The 20,316-nt window shown below is 36.7% G+C and overlaps 1 protein-coding gene across 2 annotated transcripts in view; it reads left to right on the top strand.

The window, feature by feature from the left end:
- Positions 1–20,316, top strand: part of TOPBP1 (DNA topoisomerase II binding protein 1) — a 62,329-nt gene that overhangs the window by 26,303 nt on the left and 15,710 nt on the right. For both annotated transcript variants that reach the window (XM_047099663.1, XM_047099664.1), the window contains 10 exons: positions 1,106–1,392; positions 8,146–8,319; positions 8,404–8,519; positions 12,868–12,991; positions 13,816–13,962; positions 14,081–14,183; positions 16,106–16,298; positions 18,059–18,279; positions 19,092–19,258; positions 19,503–19,614. In XM_047099663.1, the coding sequence (XP_046955619.1) occupies positions 1,106–1,392; positions 8,146–8,319; positions 8,404–8,519; positions 12,868–12,991; positions 13,816–13,962; positions 14,081–14,183; positions 16,106–16,298; positions 18,059–18,279; positions 19,092–19,258; positions 19,503–19,614 (1,644 nt within the window). The remainder of the gene's footprint in view (positions 1–1,105; positions 1,393–8,145; positions 8,320–8,403; positions 8,520–12,867; positions 12,992–13,815; positions 13,963–14,080; positions 14,184–16,105; positions 16,299–18,058; positions 18,280–19,091; positions 19,259–19,502; positions 19,615–20,316) is intronic.

Genomic DNA, 20,316 nt, shown 5'->3' with positions numbered 1-20,316 from the left:
CCTTCCTCTCCTCTTCGAACTTTTACATCTTTTCTCTAGACTACTTCGTGCTTACCTCTTCATCCTTATCTTTCAGTTCTCAGCTGGAATGTCACTTTCCCTGGGAAACCTTCCTTAATCCACCAAGTACAGCCTTTGGCCAAAACTCCCTTCATTATGCCTTTTATACTTCTGATCCCAATATCCTAATTCTAGTTTGCTTTTGTGTCTTCCCACTCATTATAAGCTCTGAAAGGGCAAAAAATATGCATGTCTTGTGCATTATATATTTTTCCTTGGCTAGCACTGGGCTGGCATGGCCTAGCCATCTAATTGTTTTTGTTAAATATTGAAGAAAGATAAGCGGATGGAAAGACACGGTAGCTTCTCTTCTAAGGTGATGGCATCTCTGTGCAAACTTCAGGGTCAAATCAGTATCTTGGGATTAGCTCTCAGAGCCATTACTTACCCAGACAGACTGGAAATTTTACAACTGAGGCAAAGTGATGTTTAGGACATATTAAGATTTCACTAAGGACTTTCCAAAAACTCCACTGTATTTGTTAACTCAGAGTACACATAATTGGGATTTTTTTTTTTTTTAACTCTGCCATTGACTTAAGATGACACTTAGATAATTTTTGGCAAATTGTGAGCTTTATTGAGAATATTTCAAGTTAAACAAGATGAAATAGAAAATTTCATTAATTGTTTCAGCTGATGTGCTTTGTCTAATTCAACATAGATTTTAATACATCATTTTGTTTTGTTTTGTTTTGTTTTTGAAAAGTGGGCATATGGGGGCACTTGGATGGTTCAGTCTGTTAAGCGTCCGGCTTCAGCTCAGGCCATGATCGCACAGTTTGCGCATTCAAGCCCCATGTCGGGCTCAGCACTCTCTGCCCCTCCCTCTCTCCCTGTCTCTCTGCCCCTTCCCCCCCTCACACTTTATTTTTCTCTAAAAATAAACGTTTAAAAGGTGGGTATATATAACTGTGGTTTAAAGTATACTTGAGAATTCATGTGAAAACTAACAAGGTATAAAAGATCACTTCAGGTGTGTCTCTTTAGAGACAGGTGATGACATTAGTGGCTCACATTGTTTCTTTTCATTTTAAATCTCTAGAACAAGGTTTGGAAACTGAAATAACAAACAGGGTGAACGTAAGCCCAGATACTGCAGAGCATCCCGTCACACACCTGGACACTCACAGGAAAACAGCCGTTACACCTTTAGATATGAACAGCTTTCAGAGTAAAGCTTTCCATGCCGTGATCTCCCAACACACCAAACAAGTGTCTGTGTCCCCACCAGTAGGACAGCCGCTTCAGAAGGAACCCTCCTTGCATCTGGATACACCATCAAAATTTCTGTCCAAAGACAAACTCTTCAAGCCTTCCTTTGATGTGAAGGTAACGTTCATAGAAAATGGTCCTGGAGTTAACAATTTCGTAGTGTATAAAGTTAAAGCTCCAAATTCTGCATCACCTCTAAAGTTTGTAGTAGTAAGTTTTGTAGAGAGATATTGGAAGGTAGATTCATGTTATTGAGTCCCACCGTATACTCAGGGTTGAGATAACAACTGGAGATAAAATGGTGTGAAATCAGGACTGGGTTCAAGTCCTAGATCTGTCATGAACAGTGTGACTCAAGTCCTAGATCTGTCATGAACAGTGTGACTCTAGACAGATCATTTGGCATATCCAAGCATAGGTTTTTTTCTTTTGTACAAAGAGAATATCACTTGCCCTGAAAGCTCACAGATTTATCATAGGATCAAATGAAATGGTGTGATGAAATAATTTTATAAATCCTATAAACACATTGCTACTGATGTTTCAATTCTAGCAGTGCACTTGGTGCTTGCTTTCTGAGAATGTGTCTATTATCACCTTATTTTGCAGTCCTTTCCCTTGAAAAGATGAGTTAAATCTGCTTCTTTGTTTGATCTCCTGAGCACTTGGAGTATGACACCCTTTCTAAAAAAAATTCATGCACAAATCAAGAGCTCATTTGACAATAATTGGTTTCCTTTTATTCCCCAAAGATGATTTTCTTTGTTATTCCTTTAACAGCTGTTGGCCTTTCAAGTGGCTATTCCAATCGTTGTTTATGATTTTTTACTTTTTATCTATGAACCTTTGCACAAGTATAGTTATTACTCATATATTAGAGTTTGCTGATAGGGTATTAAGAAACAACATTCTAGGGGCGCCTGGGTGGCGCAGTCGGTTAGGCGTCCGACTTCAGCCAGGTCACGATCTCGCGGTCCGTGAGTTCGAGCCCCGCGTCGGGCTCTGGGCTGATGGCTCAGAGCCTGGAGCCTGTTCCGATTCTGTGTCTCCCTCTCTCTCTCTGCCCCTCCCCCGTTCATGCTCTGTCTCTCTCTGTCCCAAAAATAAATAAAAACGTTAAAAAAAAAATTTTTTTTAAAAAGAAACAACATTCTAATAATTTTTACTGGTGCGTTTTGGAGTAGGCTTATAAAGTTTACAGGTTGTTCATCTTCAGAAAATAAATATGCATTGATATTTGGACAATTTTCACCAAGCAAAACCTTTGCTGAGATCTCTTCTAAAGTAACATTTTGTACTGTGATTAGCACTGCTTGTTAATGCCTTAAGAAATAGAGGAAAACCACTGGTTTGATATCTGAGATCTAGAATCAGGCCTCTGCTTTGTTTCCTACTTTCAACCTCTTTAGTCTCCATCATCCCCATCTATAAAATCATGAGGTATATTTAGATGGTCTCTCAGGTCTTATAGCTCACAGATTCTTTGAATAGTAAATGAAGTGTTATTAGTAGGCAAGACAATAGAAGAAATATTCCCAGTCATTGAGACGGTTCTTCTTTAGATACCTTTCAGAAAGGTACAAAACACACTCAAAGGTTTTATTGTTTAGAGTCATAGTTTACTTAGCAGTGTTTTTCTCTTTTTTGGGGCTGGGGGGAGGTTTGATGGTTTTTGGTGATAAAATAGTGCTTCATCTTAAAATCAGTGGTTCTTCACATTGATGTAACATGGTATGTTGAAATTTTTGCTCTGAAAACAGAAGAGCCCATGGAATAATTACAAAATTGGACATATGTTAGGCCTCACATTTTAAAAATCTCCTATATAAACTTAACTTTTAATTGATATACATCAGAAAAGTACAACAAATGTGCTGCTAAATGAAGTCAGAGTTAACAGCTGGGAGGCCACTGTATATGTTCAGAAAGAGATCACTGCCAATGCCATAGAACCTTCCTCATGCTGCTCCTCCTTACTGTTTTCTCCTTACTTCTAACACTGTAGCTTTGTTATGCTTGTTTTTGACTCTTAAATATGTCGAATTATATAATATGTATTCTTTTGAGTAATTTTTTTCCTTGAGCCTTCACTTGAAAGCTGTGTCCATTTCCCTGTAACTGCAGTTCATTGATTTCATAGGTGTGTAACATTCCATTATATGGACATGCCACAATTTACATATCCATTCCACTGTTGGTGAGCATTTAGGTGGCTGCTAGATTTTTGGTGTTACATAATGTGGACATTCTTATGCATGTCTCTTGGAATATGTGTGCATGCATTTCTTTTTGATATATGCCTAAAAGTGAAATTGCTGGGTCATATTTCAACTTGAGGGGAGACTGACAAACTGTCAAAGTGGTATACCAGTTTATACTCCTACTAGTAATATATGAAGCACCCAGCATTCCGCATCCTTGCCAGCAAGGAATTATAAGTTGAGGTTTTTCTAACTTTTCACTTGGAAATAATTTCTAACTTACAAAAAGTTGCAAAATGAAAATACTAGAAGGAATACTCATATACCAATTGTTCAGAAATGGAGTTTTCATTACTTTCCAGATGGAAAGACTGTGTTTTTAATTTCTTATTACATAGTGATCAGAGTGTTTATTTCTGTTTCATAGAACTTACTGATTTTTTATGTGTATTCCCTGTCATATCAGTATATAATAACATTTCTTGATTTTTGAGAACATTTTGTGAGAAGATATATTCTCTATCAGGGATAGTTTTTGCTACACACACACACACACACACACACGTATACACATACATATATATACACACACATACATATACACAAACACACACCCCTGAAGATCAGACTTTACTGATTATGTTGTTTAGTTAGATCCTTTATAATAGTCTCTCCTAGATTTTGTTCATTTAACCCATCTCATAAGTGGTATTTTCAGGTTTCCTAATATGGCGTGTTTCTTTTTTTTTCTTGCATCACATGTGATTTTGTTTTAGATAGGTGATTGCTATGTTAATTAGTACATAGATATTTGTAACTGTTGGTGTAACTTGGAATGTGTCCTTTGTCTCATTTAACACTTTTTGGCTTGTGAAGTCTACTTTGGTATCAGGATTTCAATCCCTGCTGTTTTATTTTCTTTGCCTTATAAATCTGTGCGTTCCTTTATTTTGGCCTTTTTGGATTGCTGTGTTTTAAGTGTAGAATTAAGCATAGAACTGAGTTTTGCTTTATGAGCCATTTTGAAAATTATTCTCTTTCAACTGAGGGACCTAAGCCCTTTCACATTTAATATGATTTATATTTGGTCTCAATTCTGTCATATGTTGTAATTATTTTATATCACGTATGTGTGTATACTGTGTGTTTCTTCACATATTGTGTCCTCTGTTTTGGGATTTTTTTTTTTTTCCTTTTCATATTTAGGAAAGGATTTGTTAGTTTTATTCTTATGGGGCCCTTAAGCCCCCTTCTTACTTAACCTTTTGTCAGTTTTAAATTATGTTTTGACCCCTACTTATTGCATCTGTTGCAGTCAATGATCTTATTCTGTTTCTCCATTTTCTCTCTTCCACTGTTTTTAATTATGTTTTTCTACTTTGTCAGGAAATAAAATGTTTATATAGTTTTTCAACCCATGGCCCTCACCCTTGTTTTAATCTTAACCCTACAATCAAATACGTGAAAGGCTTTCTGTCATCTTTTGGTAGGATGAAATTCATCCTCTAATAGAATACTCAGGAAGGTCACATGTGTGCAGTAGTTCCTGAGTTGTGCACATTCAGAACCTTTACCAAGGCTTTGATTATTCGACAGGTTGTAGTGTTCTTGGTTTGCATTTTTGTTTTCGTGAGTTTCCTGAAAATGCTGCTCTGCTGCTTTTCTTTGTGTATATTGTTTTTGAAAATTCTGATGCCAGTCTACATTTTTTTTGTAAGTTATTCCATCTTTTGTGCCTGAAGGCCATGTGGAGTTTTCTTTTACAAGGATATATCTAGAATACTGATCATTCTCCATCAGTTTTCCCTAGAACATAGCAGGTTTTTAAATGTTTGGAATTCGGATCCTTCTCCAAATGTTTGGTCTGAGAGATAAGAAGAATGGAGATGCCAGTCAGCTGAGTTGAATGGAATGGATTGGGATCAGGGCCTCAGATCAAGAGTTTGTATTTTGGACACATAATGTTAGAGATGCCTGTTAGATATCCAAGTACTGTTGTCAAATAGGCAGTTACATGTAGAGCTTGAAGTTTGGGTAATGATCTGGACTAGAGAAAGAAATTTGGGAGTTGAGGTTTGTAGGTAATATTTAAAGCCATATAAAATTTAGATGCCAAGAGAGCAGGAGAAGAAAAAAAGTCCAGGAATACTCTCAGGGGTTCACATTTAGAGGATGAAACAGCAGGGGTGACTGGAGAAGGAGCCACCAGTGAGGGGAGAGAAAGCCTGGAGATTGTCTTAGAGGTCACATAAGAAAGTATTTGAGGAAGTAGGGGTTAACTATTCAGATGCTGCTGAAAGTCAAGAGAGGTAAGAATCAAAAATTGGCCATTGGATTTAGCATTATGGAGGTCAGTGGTGATCTTAACAGGAAGAGTTTTGATGACGTGGTGTAAGTGCAAGCCAGTGTAGATTCATACAGGAATGCAGAAGTTTGGAGACATTGGATATAAACTATGCATTTGAGGAATCTCACCCTGTAAAGGGGAACCAAGAAATGGGATGGTTGCTGTAGGGCAGAGTAGAGTTAAAAGAAGGTTGTTTTGTTTGCAAGATCGAAAAAATAACTGTGTGCCAATATGGCCAATCTAGTAGATCCAGTTGATGATGCAGACAAAACGGGAGAATTGCGAAAGCCACATCTCTGAGCTGGTACGTGCTAGGAAGTACCAGAAAGCAAGCAGTGTTAATGGCACAGGTGCAGAAAGAAGGTATATGTGGTATGGGAGGTTCTGATTTTTTTTTTTTTTTGTATGAAAAACCCTTTAAATGCTATATAGAAACCTTTAAAAATTTTTAGCAAATAGAAAGCCTTACCATGTTCTCACAGAAAAGATTAAACATTGTAAAGATCTATAAAGATAATATAAATCTTATTAAAAATGCAAGCAAAAAGAGTATTAAGAATCTAAAGAATAACTGAGGGTAAGCACTAGCCCTAATAGTTATTCATACATCGTATGAAGTTGCAGCAATTGAAGGAGTGTGTTATCACATGAGTACTCAATACACAGGATTACACCCATAGTTAGGAGAATGTATTATATGATAAAGGGGGCATTCAAATCAGGCAACTGGTTAACATCTGAGAATACATTTGGGATGAGAACTTAACCCTTACCCCTTACATCAGAATAAATTTCAGAGGATTAGATATTATTTACATACACAAAATGAAGGCATAAAAATTATAGAACAGACCTCGAGAGAGTCAGTTTGTTTTTCAGTAATCCCACCATTAGGAAGTCTTTTCTAACTATAACATATACCCTTAAGAAAGTAAAGGATTCTGGGGTGGCTCATTTGGTTAAGTGTTCGACTTCAGCTGAGGTCATGATCTCACGGTTTGTGAGTTCAAGCCCCACGTGGGGCTCTGTGCTGACAGCTCAGAGACTGGAGCCTGCTTTGGATTCTGTGTTTCCTCTCTCTGCCCCTCCTCCACTTGTGCTCTGTCTCTCTCTGTCTCTCAGAAATACATAAATGTAAAAAAAAAAAAATTTCTTTTTAAAGAATTCATATGAATCTGACAGCATTAAAAGAAATTCTCCACATTCAACTGCAGATTTTACAAATGTGCAATAAAAGTATTTCAAAATTCTCCATGGCAAAAATTTGACAACAAATTGGAAACAAATATATGTATATCTCAGTGGGTATGTATACATATAAATTTATGCAAATATTTAGGCAAGAGAATAAAAAAAAAAGACAAACCAATAGGAAAAATGGGCAAGAGCTAGGAAGAGATAGCTGTCACAAAAACTTCAATAGAAATATTATACATGCATAAAGATGTTTAATATCATTTGGTATAATAGGGTGGGAAATTAAATTTTTTTAACCTATCAGATGGGCAAAAAAGAAAAATCTGATTACCCACTGTGCTGTCAAGCATGTTGGGAAACATGCTTCAAGGCTCATGAGAATGTCAACATTGTTATATAAATTTTGCTTAAATGTTTCCCTTTACTCTTACATGGGAAAAATGGTGTGTGTGCAAGGTTGTTCATTGCATCATTCTGGCAGAAGATTGTTAATCTAAATATTCATCAGGAGAGCAGTGCTAAATACAGTCAGTCAGCTGTCTGCATGGAATACTATACAGATGGGAAAGAGGGGCAGCAGCATGGGCCCCTTCCCATGAGGGAACTGTGGGTGGCTTGGGAACAGGAATATATTTTGTTCCTTTGAGGATTTTTCACAATTCTCAGCTCAGTCTGACTTATTAACCTTATAGTTCACATCTTGGTTATATCCATCCTTGTTTATCCGTTTCCTTCCATGTTTTTTGTTTGTTCATTTTGGTTTTTGGTGTCCTTAATTTTAACTGCACCTCCTAGCCTAAGATTTGGCTGAACATGGGTAGCACAGCTGAAAATGTAAGTGTGTTTGTCTCTTTGAACCCATTTACTGGACAGTACAAAATTATTTTTCTTTATTGGGTTCAGATGCAGATAATATTTCATTCTTTTTGTTGTTTGGAGGAAAACTGGAGGAGGCTAAAGCTGTAATCCAGTTAATTTTGAGGATTCTCCTCTCTCTCCTCTCTTTACCTCTCCTGTTTCCCTTTCCCTGTACTGTTTACGTTCCTCTTCTTTTATCTCTTCCCTTGTCTCCTTGTCTCCTCTTCCTCTTAACCTTTCTTTCCCTCTCCCTCACCATACATCTAGGATGCACTTGCAGCCTTGGAAACTCCAGGAGGTCCCAGCCAACAGAAAAGGAAACTGAGTACACCACTTTCAGAAGTCATTGTCAGAAACTTGAAACTTGCTGTGGCAAACAGCTCCCGAGATGCTGTTGCTCTTTCTGCCAGCCCTCAGCTGAAGGATGCCCAATCCAAGAAGGTAGAATTAGATTTCTTAGTAAAAGCAAGTTGTATGTAAAATATTTCAAATAATAATAGTTGATGAGTTTTATTTTCTTTCCAGGAACAGGAAGAAGCTCCAAAGCCACTTCACAAGGTAGTGGTATGTGTTAGTAAGAAACTCAGTAAGAAGCAGAGTGAGCTGAATGGGATTGCAGCCTCTCTAGGAGCAGATTACAGGTAGTTGACACATCTTTCTGTTTGGTACTGCTATTGTCTAAATTTATCGGAAAACCTAAAGTTATTGTGAGCATCCACAAAGGAACATTTATTTTGCCTTTTCCTGTATTGTATTGTCTACAGTCTCCAGTTGATTTTTAATTTACTACATCCTTGAAAAATACCCTCTTCCATATCAATTCACTTTGATACGTGTATTTCATAGGGTGTAATGCACAAATATTTGAGAACCTATTTTGTGCCACTCACTATCCTGGAAACTTGGGTTCCATGAATTATGAATACAGTCTAGAAGAATCCTTGTCTTTAAGGAGTTTATAATCTAATAATACAGTTAATGAGATGAGGTCTGAGATTAAGCATATTTTTAGTAGTGATTTTCAGAGTAGAGCCCTGTGAGTAGTGCTAAAGTATTGCTACACTCCTGAATTAAAGTGATCTTTTTTTTTTTTTTTTTTAACCATTGGGTTTTTTTTTTTTTTTCAACGTTTATTTATTTTTGGGACAGAGAGAGACAGAGCATGAACGGGGGAGGGGCAGAGTGAGAGGGAGACACAGAATCAGAAACAGGCTCCAGGCTCTGAGCCATCAGCCCAGAGCCTGACGCGGGGCTCGAACTCACGGACCGCGAGATCGTGACCTGGCTGAAATCGGACACTCAACCGACTGCGCCACCCAGGCGCCCCTAAAGTGATCTTTTTTTAAGGATGTTTTGATTTCTATTCATTGTTACTACTTTGGAGACCTGGTTATCAGATCTGCCCCTCTTACTGACAGCCAGGCTAGAGACAGGTCTCTAGCACAGATGGTGCGTGTGCCAGGGATCGAGAGGCCCTGGCCTATGCCAGGCAGTCCTGGGTTGATCGTACTCCACTGTCTGCAGTGCTAGCTTTCTTGATCACTTGTATCCAACCGTTTGTGGCAGCATAATGATTGGCTCTTCAAGTAATAGACAGTTGGAGAAATATGTTTGGCTTCATCTTCCCTTTGGTAAGTCTTGTTTTAGTTAGTTTTCTGATAGATTAGATTGGGAGAATATAAAAATAAAAAGTGTCTGGGATAGTTATAAGCGTCTTAATGTATTTAATGTATCTGTTGTAGAAAAGAAAAGCTGTTTACTTGTAATTATTATTTGTATTACCTGTTTCATATGTTACTATATAATCTTAACGACTGTATAATTACATGTTACAGTATTCATCTTACCTTTTACCAATTGCTGAGTTCTTAGCATGAGCCAAGCTTTGTCTCATTTCATTCTCACAAAAGTCCTATGAGGGTGTATATATTTGTCAAAATTGAATGCTTTCTTTATTCTCTTTGGATGTGGACTTGATATAAGATGTAGAAGGAACCTATAGGACTTGTGTTTTAATAAGACTTAAAATGCCAGTCCTCTCAGTGTGAAAAATAGAATCTATTGCTGAAATTCCTAAAAAAGATATAACTGATTTAAAGTTTTCATTAAATCTATTCCTGAAAGATTTCTCAGACTTGGTGATAAAAGAGAGGGAAGAACACTTTAACATGTAGAGTTTACAATACTTGATCCGTTCTCAAATAAAACTGTCCTAGAAGTTCCCATCCATAAGCTAGAACAGAACATCCTGAAAAGGTCATGACACTGCCTACCACTTCCTACAGTTTAAACATCTAGACCAGATCTCCTCAGCATGTCATAGCATTACCTCTACTAAATGGATTTCACAAATATAACTTAACTGCTTTTGTAATTTTATTTTTTTAGGTTTATTTTTTGAGAGAGAGAGATAGAGCGTGAACAGGGGAGGAGCACAGAGAGAGGGAGACAGAATCCGAAGCAGGCTCCGGGTTCTGAACTGTTAGCACAGAGCCCAACGTGGGGCTCAAACCCACAAACTGTGAGATCATGACCTGAGCCAAAGTCAGACACTTAACCAACTGAGCGCCAGGTGCCCCAACTACTTTTGTAATTTTAAAAACTAAAAGTCATCAGAAGGCACGTAATCATAGGATATATATTTAATATGTAAATGCCTGTGCCTGATGACACTAGAAGAAAACAGAGTATTCTTATGTTTGCATACATATGTAAAATCACTTCAAACGCTATAGCCACAAGGCTGAAACCAATGTAGAGACTCTGATAACATGAGCACCATTTCTGTTGGTAACAGGACTTTACCAAGAGTTGTTCATAGTTTGGCAAAGTTACAAATTAATCAAAGTACAGTCCTCCATCAATTACTTAGTTGGATGTTTGGTATATTAGTGTATATTAAAAATGCAAAAACAAAACAAAACACTTGGGCTTGTAAGTAAAACAGGCTTCTAGACTCATCTAATTATAAACAAACTTTTTTTTTTTTTTACATCTGTGAATTTGTGTCAAGACATTAGAAAATCATGTAAGACATGGGATAATTGGATATATAACTATACTTCAGGATTTCTAGCATCCCTCGACTTTACTGAATGCCAGTAGCACCCTCCATCATATAAACGCATTATTGTAACAACCAAAATCACTCTTACAAATCTACACAATAGCTTGTAAAGTAACAATTTTGCTGAAAGCACTGATCTAGACCAGAGGGTGGAACACAGCGTGCCTATTAGTTTACCTATTATCTGTGGCTGCTTTCATACAAGGCAAGAGTTGAGTAGTTGGAAAAAGAGATTTTCGCTGCAAAGCCTAAAATAATTATCATCTGGCCTTTTAAGAAAAACTTTTTGGGGCACCTGGGTGGCTCAGTCTGTTGTGTCTGACTCTTGATCTCAGCTCTGGTCTTGATCTCAGGGTTGTGAGTTGAAGCCCCGTGTTGGGCTCCATGCTGGGTGTTAAGCCTACTTTAAAAAAAATAAATAAATAAATAAAGTTTTCTGATCCCTGGTCTAAACCATTTATAACCATTGAGAGTCTGTCCTTGAAGGATCTCTGAGGACTAAAACCCATAGTTTCTATATTATCACAGTGAGTAATGAAGCAAGATGACTCAGGCAAAAACATTCTTCTATTTTTAAAATTATTTTTATGATTTATTTACATTTGTATTATTTTCCCTAACATCAGAAATAGGAACAACCATTAGAAAGACTAACAACTCGCGGTGCCTGGGTGGCTCAGTCAGTTAATTGTCCAACTCTTGATCTCAGCTCAGGTCTTTATCTCACTGACAGCACACAGCCTGCTTGGGATTCTCTCTCCCTCTCTTTTCTCTCTGCCTCTCACTGGGCATAAAGCCTACTTAAAAAAAGAAAGACTAACAACTAAATTAGGCAAGGTGTTCTTTACTGTTATTTTTAAGGAAACACAATAGAGTAAGAAATAGAGATGTTTATAATATAATTTAGAAGGAAATATGCCTTAATTAATTTGACTATTTAAAAACCCTAAAGATATATTTTTTTAAATGTTTGCTTACTTTGGGAGAGGGCACACACATGAGAGAGAGTGTGGCGCAAGCAGGGGAGGGAGAGACCGAGAATCCCAAGCAGGCTGCATGTTCATGGAGCTGTCACAACTGTGGGATCATGACCTGGGCCAAAATCAAGAGTCAGATGCTTAACCAGGGATATTTCTTAGTTAGGAAATGGAAAGTATGTTAAGTGTCCATAAAGAGAAAACTCTATTTAACTTTGGTGATTTTATGCAGAAATATAATTTTACTTTCTCTTTGGCTTTTACTTGATCTTTTGAAGGATGGCACATATTTTACAATTTTTAGATTACTTTCCTAGATCAGGAAACTGTTACGTGGGAAGAGTCAGGAGATTGTAGCATTATGTATTAGTTAATATGGGTTTTGAAGTCAAAACTACCACTTACTGGATATCCTAAAACATGTTACTTAATTGTGTCCTTTAGTTTTCTTATCTGTACAGTTTTAATATAATAATATATAATGATACCAGTGTGTTAGGATTGTTGCGAGGAATGGCTGAGATAATGTTGTTACAAGTACATAGTTTATTACAGGGCATAGAGCAAATGTACAGTGACCAGTGACCTCCAACAACCAGAGGACAGATTGGATGTTTTGCCTATTTTATTGATTTGAAAATACCTTTATTGTTACTATAAAGTGATACTCATTGTAAAAAGAAAATTTAAACAATTCGGAAAAGTATAAAGAAGGAAGTAATACTTTTAAAGACTATCTTTCCTGGTATCTCTCTGTATTTACATACCTAGTGTGTGTAAAATTTGACCCCCCCCAACCCCCCAAAAAAGCCTGTCATTTAATGTCCATGTTTACTCCAGATCTTAGAAGTTTTTTGAAGGTAAATATATTCATAGAGAGTAATGATCGTCTTAAATTTATTTAGCTATTTCTCTTAGTTATTTGTTAAAATTTGGTTGTTTCAGATGGAGTTTTGATGAAACGGTGACTCATTTCATTTATCAAGGCCGACCAAATGACACTAACCGAGAATATAAATCTGTAAAAGAAAAAGGAGTACACATTGTTTCAGAGCACTGGCTTTTAGAAGTAAGCAATACTTTTTTTTCCTTTTCTATTAAATGAGAATGTATATAAACATTTCCAGACATAAGCTAGTTTCCATATATGTAAACAAGTTTGATAACCTTAGTTAACAGTGCACATTTCATTTCTTTGGCATTAAAAACTTAAGATCTTTAGTCCCTAAATACTTAAACAAGTCTTTTCTTTTTTTTTTTTTTTTTTTTTTTTTTTAGCATTTATTTATTTTTGAGAGAGAGAGTGAGAGAGCATGAGCAGGGGAGGGGCAGAAAGAGAGGGAGACACAGAATCTGAAGCAGGCTCCAGACTCTGAGCCGTCAGCACAGAGCCCGATGTGGGAGGACTCAAACCCATGAACTGAGGTGAAGTCAGATGCTTAACCAACTGAGCCACAAGGCGACCCCATACTTAACAAGTCTTTAATGGATACTCTTTCTGACTTCTCTGATTCTTGTCGCTAATAAAAATGATGTGAAATAAAATGTTCTAAAAATTTAAGGCGAATTAATTTGGCACATCAGTGCAGTTTAGAACTGTGTTTTCTAGAATTTTTCTCTGTTTCTGGGTATTCCCAGGAATAGGATTGATACCTTGGCAAAAGCACAGGAATGAAATATGTTTTGTTCTTTAGTGTATATGACATTAAACAGTGAGAATAATTTTCGTTTGTATGGTGGAATGTTTCAGTGTCACCTACTTTTCAAAACTTTAATTCTGTAAACTTTTGCCATCTTAGAACATAATGGATTGGTTGTCCTTATTCTGCTTAACATCATTTATTCATTAAGATGTTTTTCAGCCCTGTTTTAAAGCCTGCCATTGTATTGCAGTGTGCCCAAGAGTATAAGCATCTTCCTGAATCTCTTTATCCACATACTTATAATCCCAAAATGAGCTTGGATATCAGTACAGTGCAAGATGGCAGACTCTGTAATAGTCGACTACTCTCAGCTGATTCAGCAACAAAGGATGATGAGGTAGATGATATGGATGACGCATTTACCCCCTCCTTAAGCTGAATGCATAATCTTACAGTGCTGTGAAACCAAATGTAATGACTTGTTTTGAGAAATTATAATTCTTCTCCTTGAATAGCCGGATCATTTGCCTGTAGAAGAAAATGACATAGACGATATGACCACCAGTAATAAAGAATTAGTAACATCAAATGGAGATGGAAGGAATGACTCTAAAGGAGGTAAAATATTTGAAGTTACAAAAAACATTTTTTTACAAATCTCTATCTTTCATACAGAATGCTTCCTTTGTTTTCTGTGTTGCTAAATACAAGTAAAGCATATATTTGAGGATTGATTTGAGGTTATATGCCAATCATTAATAATTTGCAAAGCTTTAAGTGATTTATAAGTGTCCAAACTTGTGAAATCTGTGGAACAAGTTATTTTAGAGTTAGTGTGATACAGCCCTATTCTGTTAAAGGTAGGTGGAATTGGTGGTTTTGTAAAAATTTATTCTTCAGTTTTCAGTAACTTCCAAAAAGCTTTATTGTATATGTGGTATATTTTAATATATTCACATGGTTTAAAGGTATGGAAGGAGGCATGAAGTTTCTCCCTGCCTTCCAGTGTTTTTAGTTTCTTATGTATCCTAGAGCTGTGTTATGCATATACAATCATAAATACATATGTTCTCTCCTGCACTTTTTTCTTAATATTAATTTTTTGGGAGAGCGTAAGTGGAGGAGGGGCAGAGAGAGGGGGACAGAGGATCCAAAGTGGGCTCTGTGCTAATAAGCTGACAGCAGCAATCCCGATGTGGGGCTCCAACTCACAAACCGCAAGATCATGACCTGAGCCAAAGTCGGACACTCAACTGACTATAAGCCACTCAGGTGCCCCACTCCTTCTGCACTTTTTAAAAAAGTGTATAAATGGTGGACATAACTATATATGCTATTTTGTACATTCATCTTTATCTTTTTGCTTAATAGTTCAACTTTTGGAGTGTTTCATATTAGTACATAAGGAGCTTCTTTGGTCTCTCTTTTTCTTTTTTTTGTAACTGTATAGTATTGATTGTGTTGACCAAGAAGAGGCTACAAAGCAACCAAAAGCAATTATTTGGGATTTTCAGGATTGCAGTCCAGGAGATAGAGTCCATTGAAACTCGTCATTGCAAGCAGGGAGTACAGGCTTATAAAGGCAGAAACAGCAAGGTTATATAACTTGCTTTGGAAGAAATATGATTGGGGCTGTCAGAGTTTAAATTGACTATCTAATACAAGATTGTTATTTAGCTAACAGATGATAACCTTTATTTGAGTCCAAAATAGAAGGATATGTTCTAAGAGGTGGTGGAGTTTGTGGTTGACAAGCTGCAATTGACAGAAGTTAAAAGCTCATAGTGTTCCTGAGAATTGAAACAGGAGACTTTGCATAGCCTTACATCCTTTGTCCTTTGACTCTGTTTTGAGTGACTCTCTTAGCAATGCTTCCATTTTGAATCTTCTTTCACATTTCTATGAATGACCATTTAGCCAGTCCCTTTTATGGGCATGCAGGCTATTTCTAATTTCTTGCTATTACAAAGAGTACAGCAGCAAATAACTATCTGTAGATGTCCTCTTTTTAATGGATTAATATTTTCTATTTTCCTTACTCATCTTACCCTACTGGAGCTTTCCTCATGACTTACCTATTTAGTTATTTAGTTAGTCCCACTCAGTTCATTCCAAAAATGTTTATTTAGGATCTATTTCTGTGTTTACAAGGAAACCAAAGATATATATATATTGTGGTCTGTTTTTAAGGACCAAGGGGTAGAAATCACATACATTAATTATGGATGCACCTCAGAGCATAGTACATAACACAAGAGGGTCAGAAGCAGACAGGGAGTTCTACAAAAGGGAGAATCACTGCAGGTCTTAGCAGGATGTCTTGGAAGGGCTTTTTTGATTTTTTCATATACGGTCCTTCTGGTAAGGACGGCCTAAGGTTCTGCAGTATTCATAGTCTTGTTCATTACTGTCGCCTGTAGTAAGCAATAAATGTCAAGTTAATAAATCTGTGTTCAAATACAGACAAAATAGTTAATGTGAATGAGATGTGATAAAAAAGAGAAACTTACCTTAATTGGTATATTTGCATGTGTTTCAAGCTCTGACACAGACATTGGAGATGAGAGAGAACTTTCAGAAGCAGCTGCAGGAGATCATGTCTGCGACGTCAATAGTGAAACCCCAAGGGCAGAGGGCTTCCCTTTCAAGAAGTGGTTGTAACAGCACTTCTTCAACCCCTGATAGCAGTCGCTCTGCCCGCAGTGGGCGAAGTAGAGTCCTGGAGGCACTGAGGTATGTACCTGTCACTGGTGGCAGACAGGAGCAACTAGGTGACTCAACAGAAAGGTAGCTCCTTATTTGGGTTTCTACTCGCTCAGTTCCATAAGTTAAGCCTCATTCTGCATTTTTTTTTTTTTTTCCAGCAAAGCAGAAGTTTAGAATAACAAGAACAGAACAGGAAAAAGGGTTATAGTACTGGGCCTTACTTAGTCCAATCTATATACATATATTATATGCAGATACTATACTGGTTGTAGACTTTTCTCTCTTCCATTACTTCCTAGCTTTTCCTCCTTCCCTTTCTTGTTCCAAGCAGTTGTAGAATTCTTACTTTGGGGTAAGAGGCAGACAAAGGTTTGTTCCATACCAAGCAACTGCTTCACATTGAGGCATGATTAATATTTTTTATTACCAGGGCTCCTGGTGGCTCAGTCAGTTAAGCATCCAACTTTGGCTCAGGTCATGATCTCACGGCTCATGAGTTCAAGCCCTGCATCAGGCTCTGTGCTGACAGCTCAGAGCCTGGAGCCTTCTTTGGATTCTGTGTCTCCCTCTCTCTGCCCCTCCCCTGCTTGCACTCTGTGGCTCGCTCTCTCTGTCTCTCTCTCTCTCTCTCTTTCTCTCTCTCTCAAAAAGCCTCATTTGAAATGGATTCAGTGGATAGTTCTGTCATGTTGGTATTAAATAATAATCGTTCTAAACATTGTAATATAGAGAGAGAAATTTAAATTCTTTTAGAACCACATTCATTTTGTATTCTCTTTACAAATTTACCTTCTAGAAAAGGTGATTACAGATCTCAGTGTGATATGACAAGTTCAGTCGCATAACTTCATCTTTTTCCTGATAGAAGGATCTCTAATTGTATGATGACTGTTAGGGGACTTCTATCTTGAATTGATTGATTGAACTATGCATCTGTCTTAAGCTACCTGTATATTTCATGAGGCCAATTCTATATCTGCATACTGAGTAAACGTGACTTTTTGTCTAATATACTTCAGATGATGTTTTGTCATTACAGAGAGCCTAAATCTTGTGCCAAGTCAGAGTAAATAAGTATACTCAGAATAAGGCTATCTGCCTTGTATTTGAGGCAAATGAACTCTCTGGGCTAAATTATTTTTGTTAAGATTCCATTTACATACATTGGAAGATTTAATATTTAGAAGGAAAACAGTTGGAATTATATTTACCGTCTAGTGGAATTATTATAATTATGACATAAAATATGCTTCCCTCTAGTTCAGTATATGACTGATCTAAGACTCTGGGAGGTTCGGTTACCAAGAGCCAAAAGCACCTTCTTTTAAGGCAGCTTTTATAGGGTCTTTCCTGTGTAATTATAGTTCTTATTATTTCAAGTGATAAAAATACAACTGCTGGTAAGCAAAGTAACTGGTTTTCTAAACATTACCGTGTTTCCCTAAGCCTGTATAATTAAGAAAAATTCCATTTTCAAATGTAGCAATCATTTTAGAATTTTGAAAACAATTTCTTGACAGTAAACTTTCCCTTTTAAAGTTTTAAATATATGGACATTCAGTCGAAATAGATATTTTCTTTTCTAACTAAAACAGTAAGTTTTAGAAAGAAATATTTTTAAAAGAAAAAATTTCCCAAAGTTCATTTATTCCATATTTTCAGGTGCTTACTGTGTGCTAGATGGTGGGCATACAAAGGTGAGCCTCAAATTTGCAGTCTTATGGAATTTATGAGTGTAGATTTGTTGTGCCTATCTGTTTATTAAAATTGTCACTTTTACTCCTTAGGCAGTCTCGTCAAACAGCACCTGATGTCAACACGGAGCCCTCCCAGAATGAACAGATCATTTGGGATGACCCAACAGCCAGGGAGGAGAGAGCACGGCTTGCCAGCAATCTGCAGTGGCCTAGTTGTCCCACACAGTATTCTGAGCTTCAGGTTGACATTAAAAAATTGGAGGATACTCCTTTCCAGGAGCCTTCACATGACGCAGAAACTGCTGAACAGGGTAACGAGAGGAAATCTATTCATTTGTTTGCATGAAGTACACATTGACTTCTTAAAAATAGATAAGCACATTGTGGTTCTCTGAATGACACATGCAAACAAAAAACTTACTAGATATTTTTGATTTTAGTAAGAGACAAAAAATAATTATAAATTGAGATAATTTATCAGTAAATTGAATAACATGTTTTGGTTCTTAAATTTGGAAATTGAAGATTGGGCAGTGTTTTCCAGACATAGTTTTTCAGTATTGTTCTTTCTCTCCTTCTCATCCTTTGTACATTTGTGTCATTAAAGTTTGGACTTTGCCCAGTTACTTTATTTTCATTTAAATCTTCTAAATTGAGCCAGCAGGTACCTATATCTGTTCTTTGAATTTGTATGTGTTTCTTTCTGAATTCTCCTATTTTTTCCCTTGGGCTCCACCTTGAAAACAAAATGATTCCTATCTTTCATTTTTGGTCATTTTTTCTCCCCCTTTTTCTCATATCCGCATGATTCTATCTCTACACTAAATAGATTTTCTCCAATTGTAGCTTTTGCTGTCATTTTACAAATTTGGGTTCCATTTTACTGATGAAAGCTTGGTATTTAAAGAAAGGGTTGGGAGAATCCCGCAGATAACCTATTTGCCTTTTTAAAAAGCTAATTAATTGCACTTATTTATAAGCTCTAAAGGTAGGCTACTTTTACGTGTATATTCCAGAGTTTGTGTTTAATTTCATCTTGGTTAAGACAGATGAGACTATTTGCCTGAATTTGTTCTTAGTCATATTTGGGTAACATCACACTGCAGCATTTTATTGCCCTCAGCTGTCTGTGATTCCGGAAACATGTGTGTAACTGAAGCCCCAAAACACCCAATCTCTGAAGAACTGGAAACACCAATTAAAGACAGCCACCTGATCCCTACACCTCAAGCCCCCAGTATTGCCTTCCCCCTAGCCAACCCACCGGTGGCTCCACACCCTAGAGAAAAGGTTAGTTTATCCTAAGTATGATGATATGCCCTTTTGATATTGCTATTGTGTTGCATTTAAAATTTATTGATAACAGTATCAGGAGTTCACAGATGTTGAAAACTGCATTTCTTTGCATTGTATTATTATTTCTGTATTTGATAAACTGGAAGACTAAGTAAAGTGTCACTGAAAAAGAATCATATAGCTGATGATAACCTTTTTAGTGTTAATTTTTTTCTAAAATAAAACTCTTCCATTTCAGACTATAACAATAGAGGAAACTCATGAAGACCTAAAAAAACAGTACATATTTCAGTTGTCATCTCTGAATCCTCAAGAACGTATTGATTATTGTCATCTGATTGAAAAACTAGGTACAAGTATTTTACTTAAGTCAAAAATGCAACCTTACTTGGAAACTAGTATAGTTGATATCATTTGTAAGGTGTAGAAATTGAGATTAAAAACATTGGAGCGGGGGTGCCTGGATGGCTCAGTCAGTAGAGCATGCAAGTCTTGATCTCGGGGTTGTGAGTTCAAGCCCCATATTGGGTGTGGATCCTACTTGCAAAATAAAATTTAAAAAGATGGGTAACTTGTCTAAGGCTGTATGTATTGAGTCAGCATAGAACTTTGATTTTATAAAGGTCTAAATAAATCTGAAGTCACTGGGTTATAGCATGTAAATATTTAAAGTTTATTTAGATTGAAACCAACCATCAAAATGATTTAAGAATGTCTTGTGCTGCTTTGAGCTTTTTGTTTATTGGTGAAATCATTGCAATTGTAGGTTTAAAATAACACTGCATTTAATTGAGGTTGAAGGTAGAGTAATACCCAGAGAGGAACAACCTCTTCTGTAACATTCCACTATATATGTCAGGCTGTCCACCTGATGTCATTCTGGAAGCAGCATACTAGGAAGGTAACCTGGTGCTCTTTAGCAGTACTGTCCAACCTAAAGAGAACATAAGCCACATATGTAATTTTAAACTTTCCAGTAGCCACATTTTAAAAAGTAAAAAACAAGTGAAATTAATTTTAAACATATATTTTATTTAACCTAGTGAACTCAA

This window comes from Lynx rufus, unplaced genomic scaffold, assembly GCF_022079265.1.
Source record: "Lynx rufus isolate CCGP_SWC_20201006 ecotype Redwood Valley unplaced genomic scaffold, mLynRuf1.p SCAF_5, whole genome shotgun sequence".
Lineage (NCBI taxonomy): Eukaryota > Metazoa > Chordata > Mammalia > Carnivora > Felidae > Lynx > Lynx rufus.
Note: the sequence above shows the minus strand (reverse complement) of the source record. Positions and strands in the feature narration are given on the sequence as shown.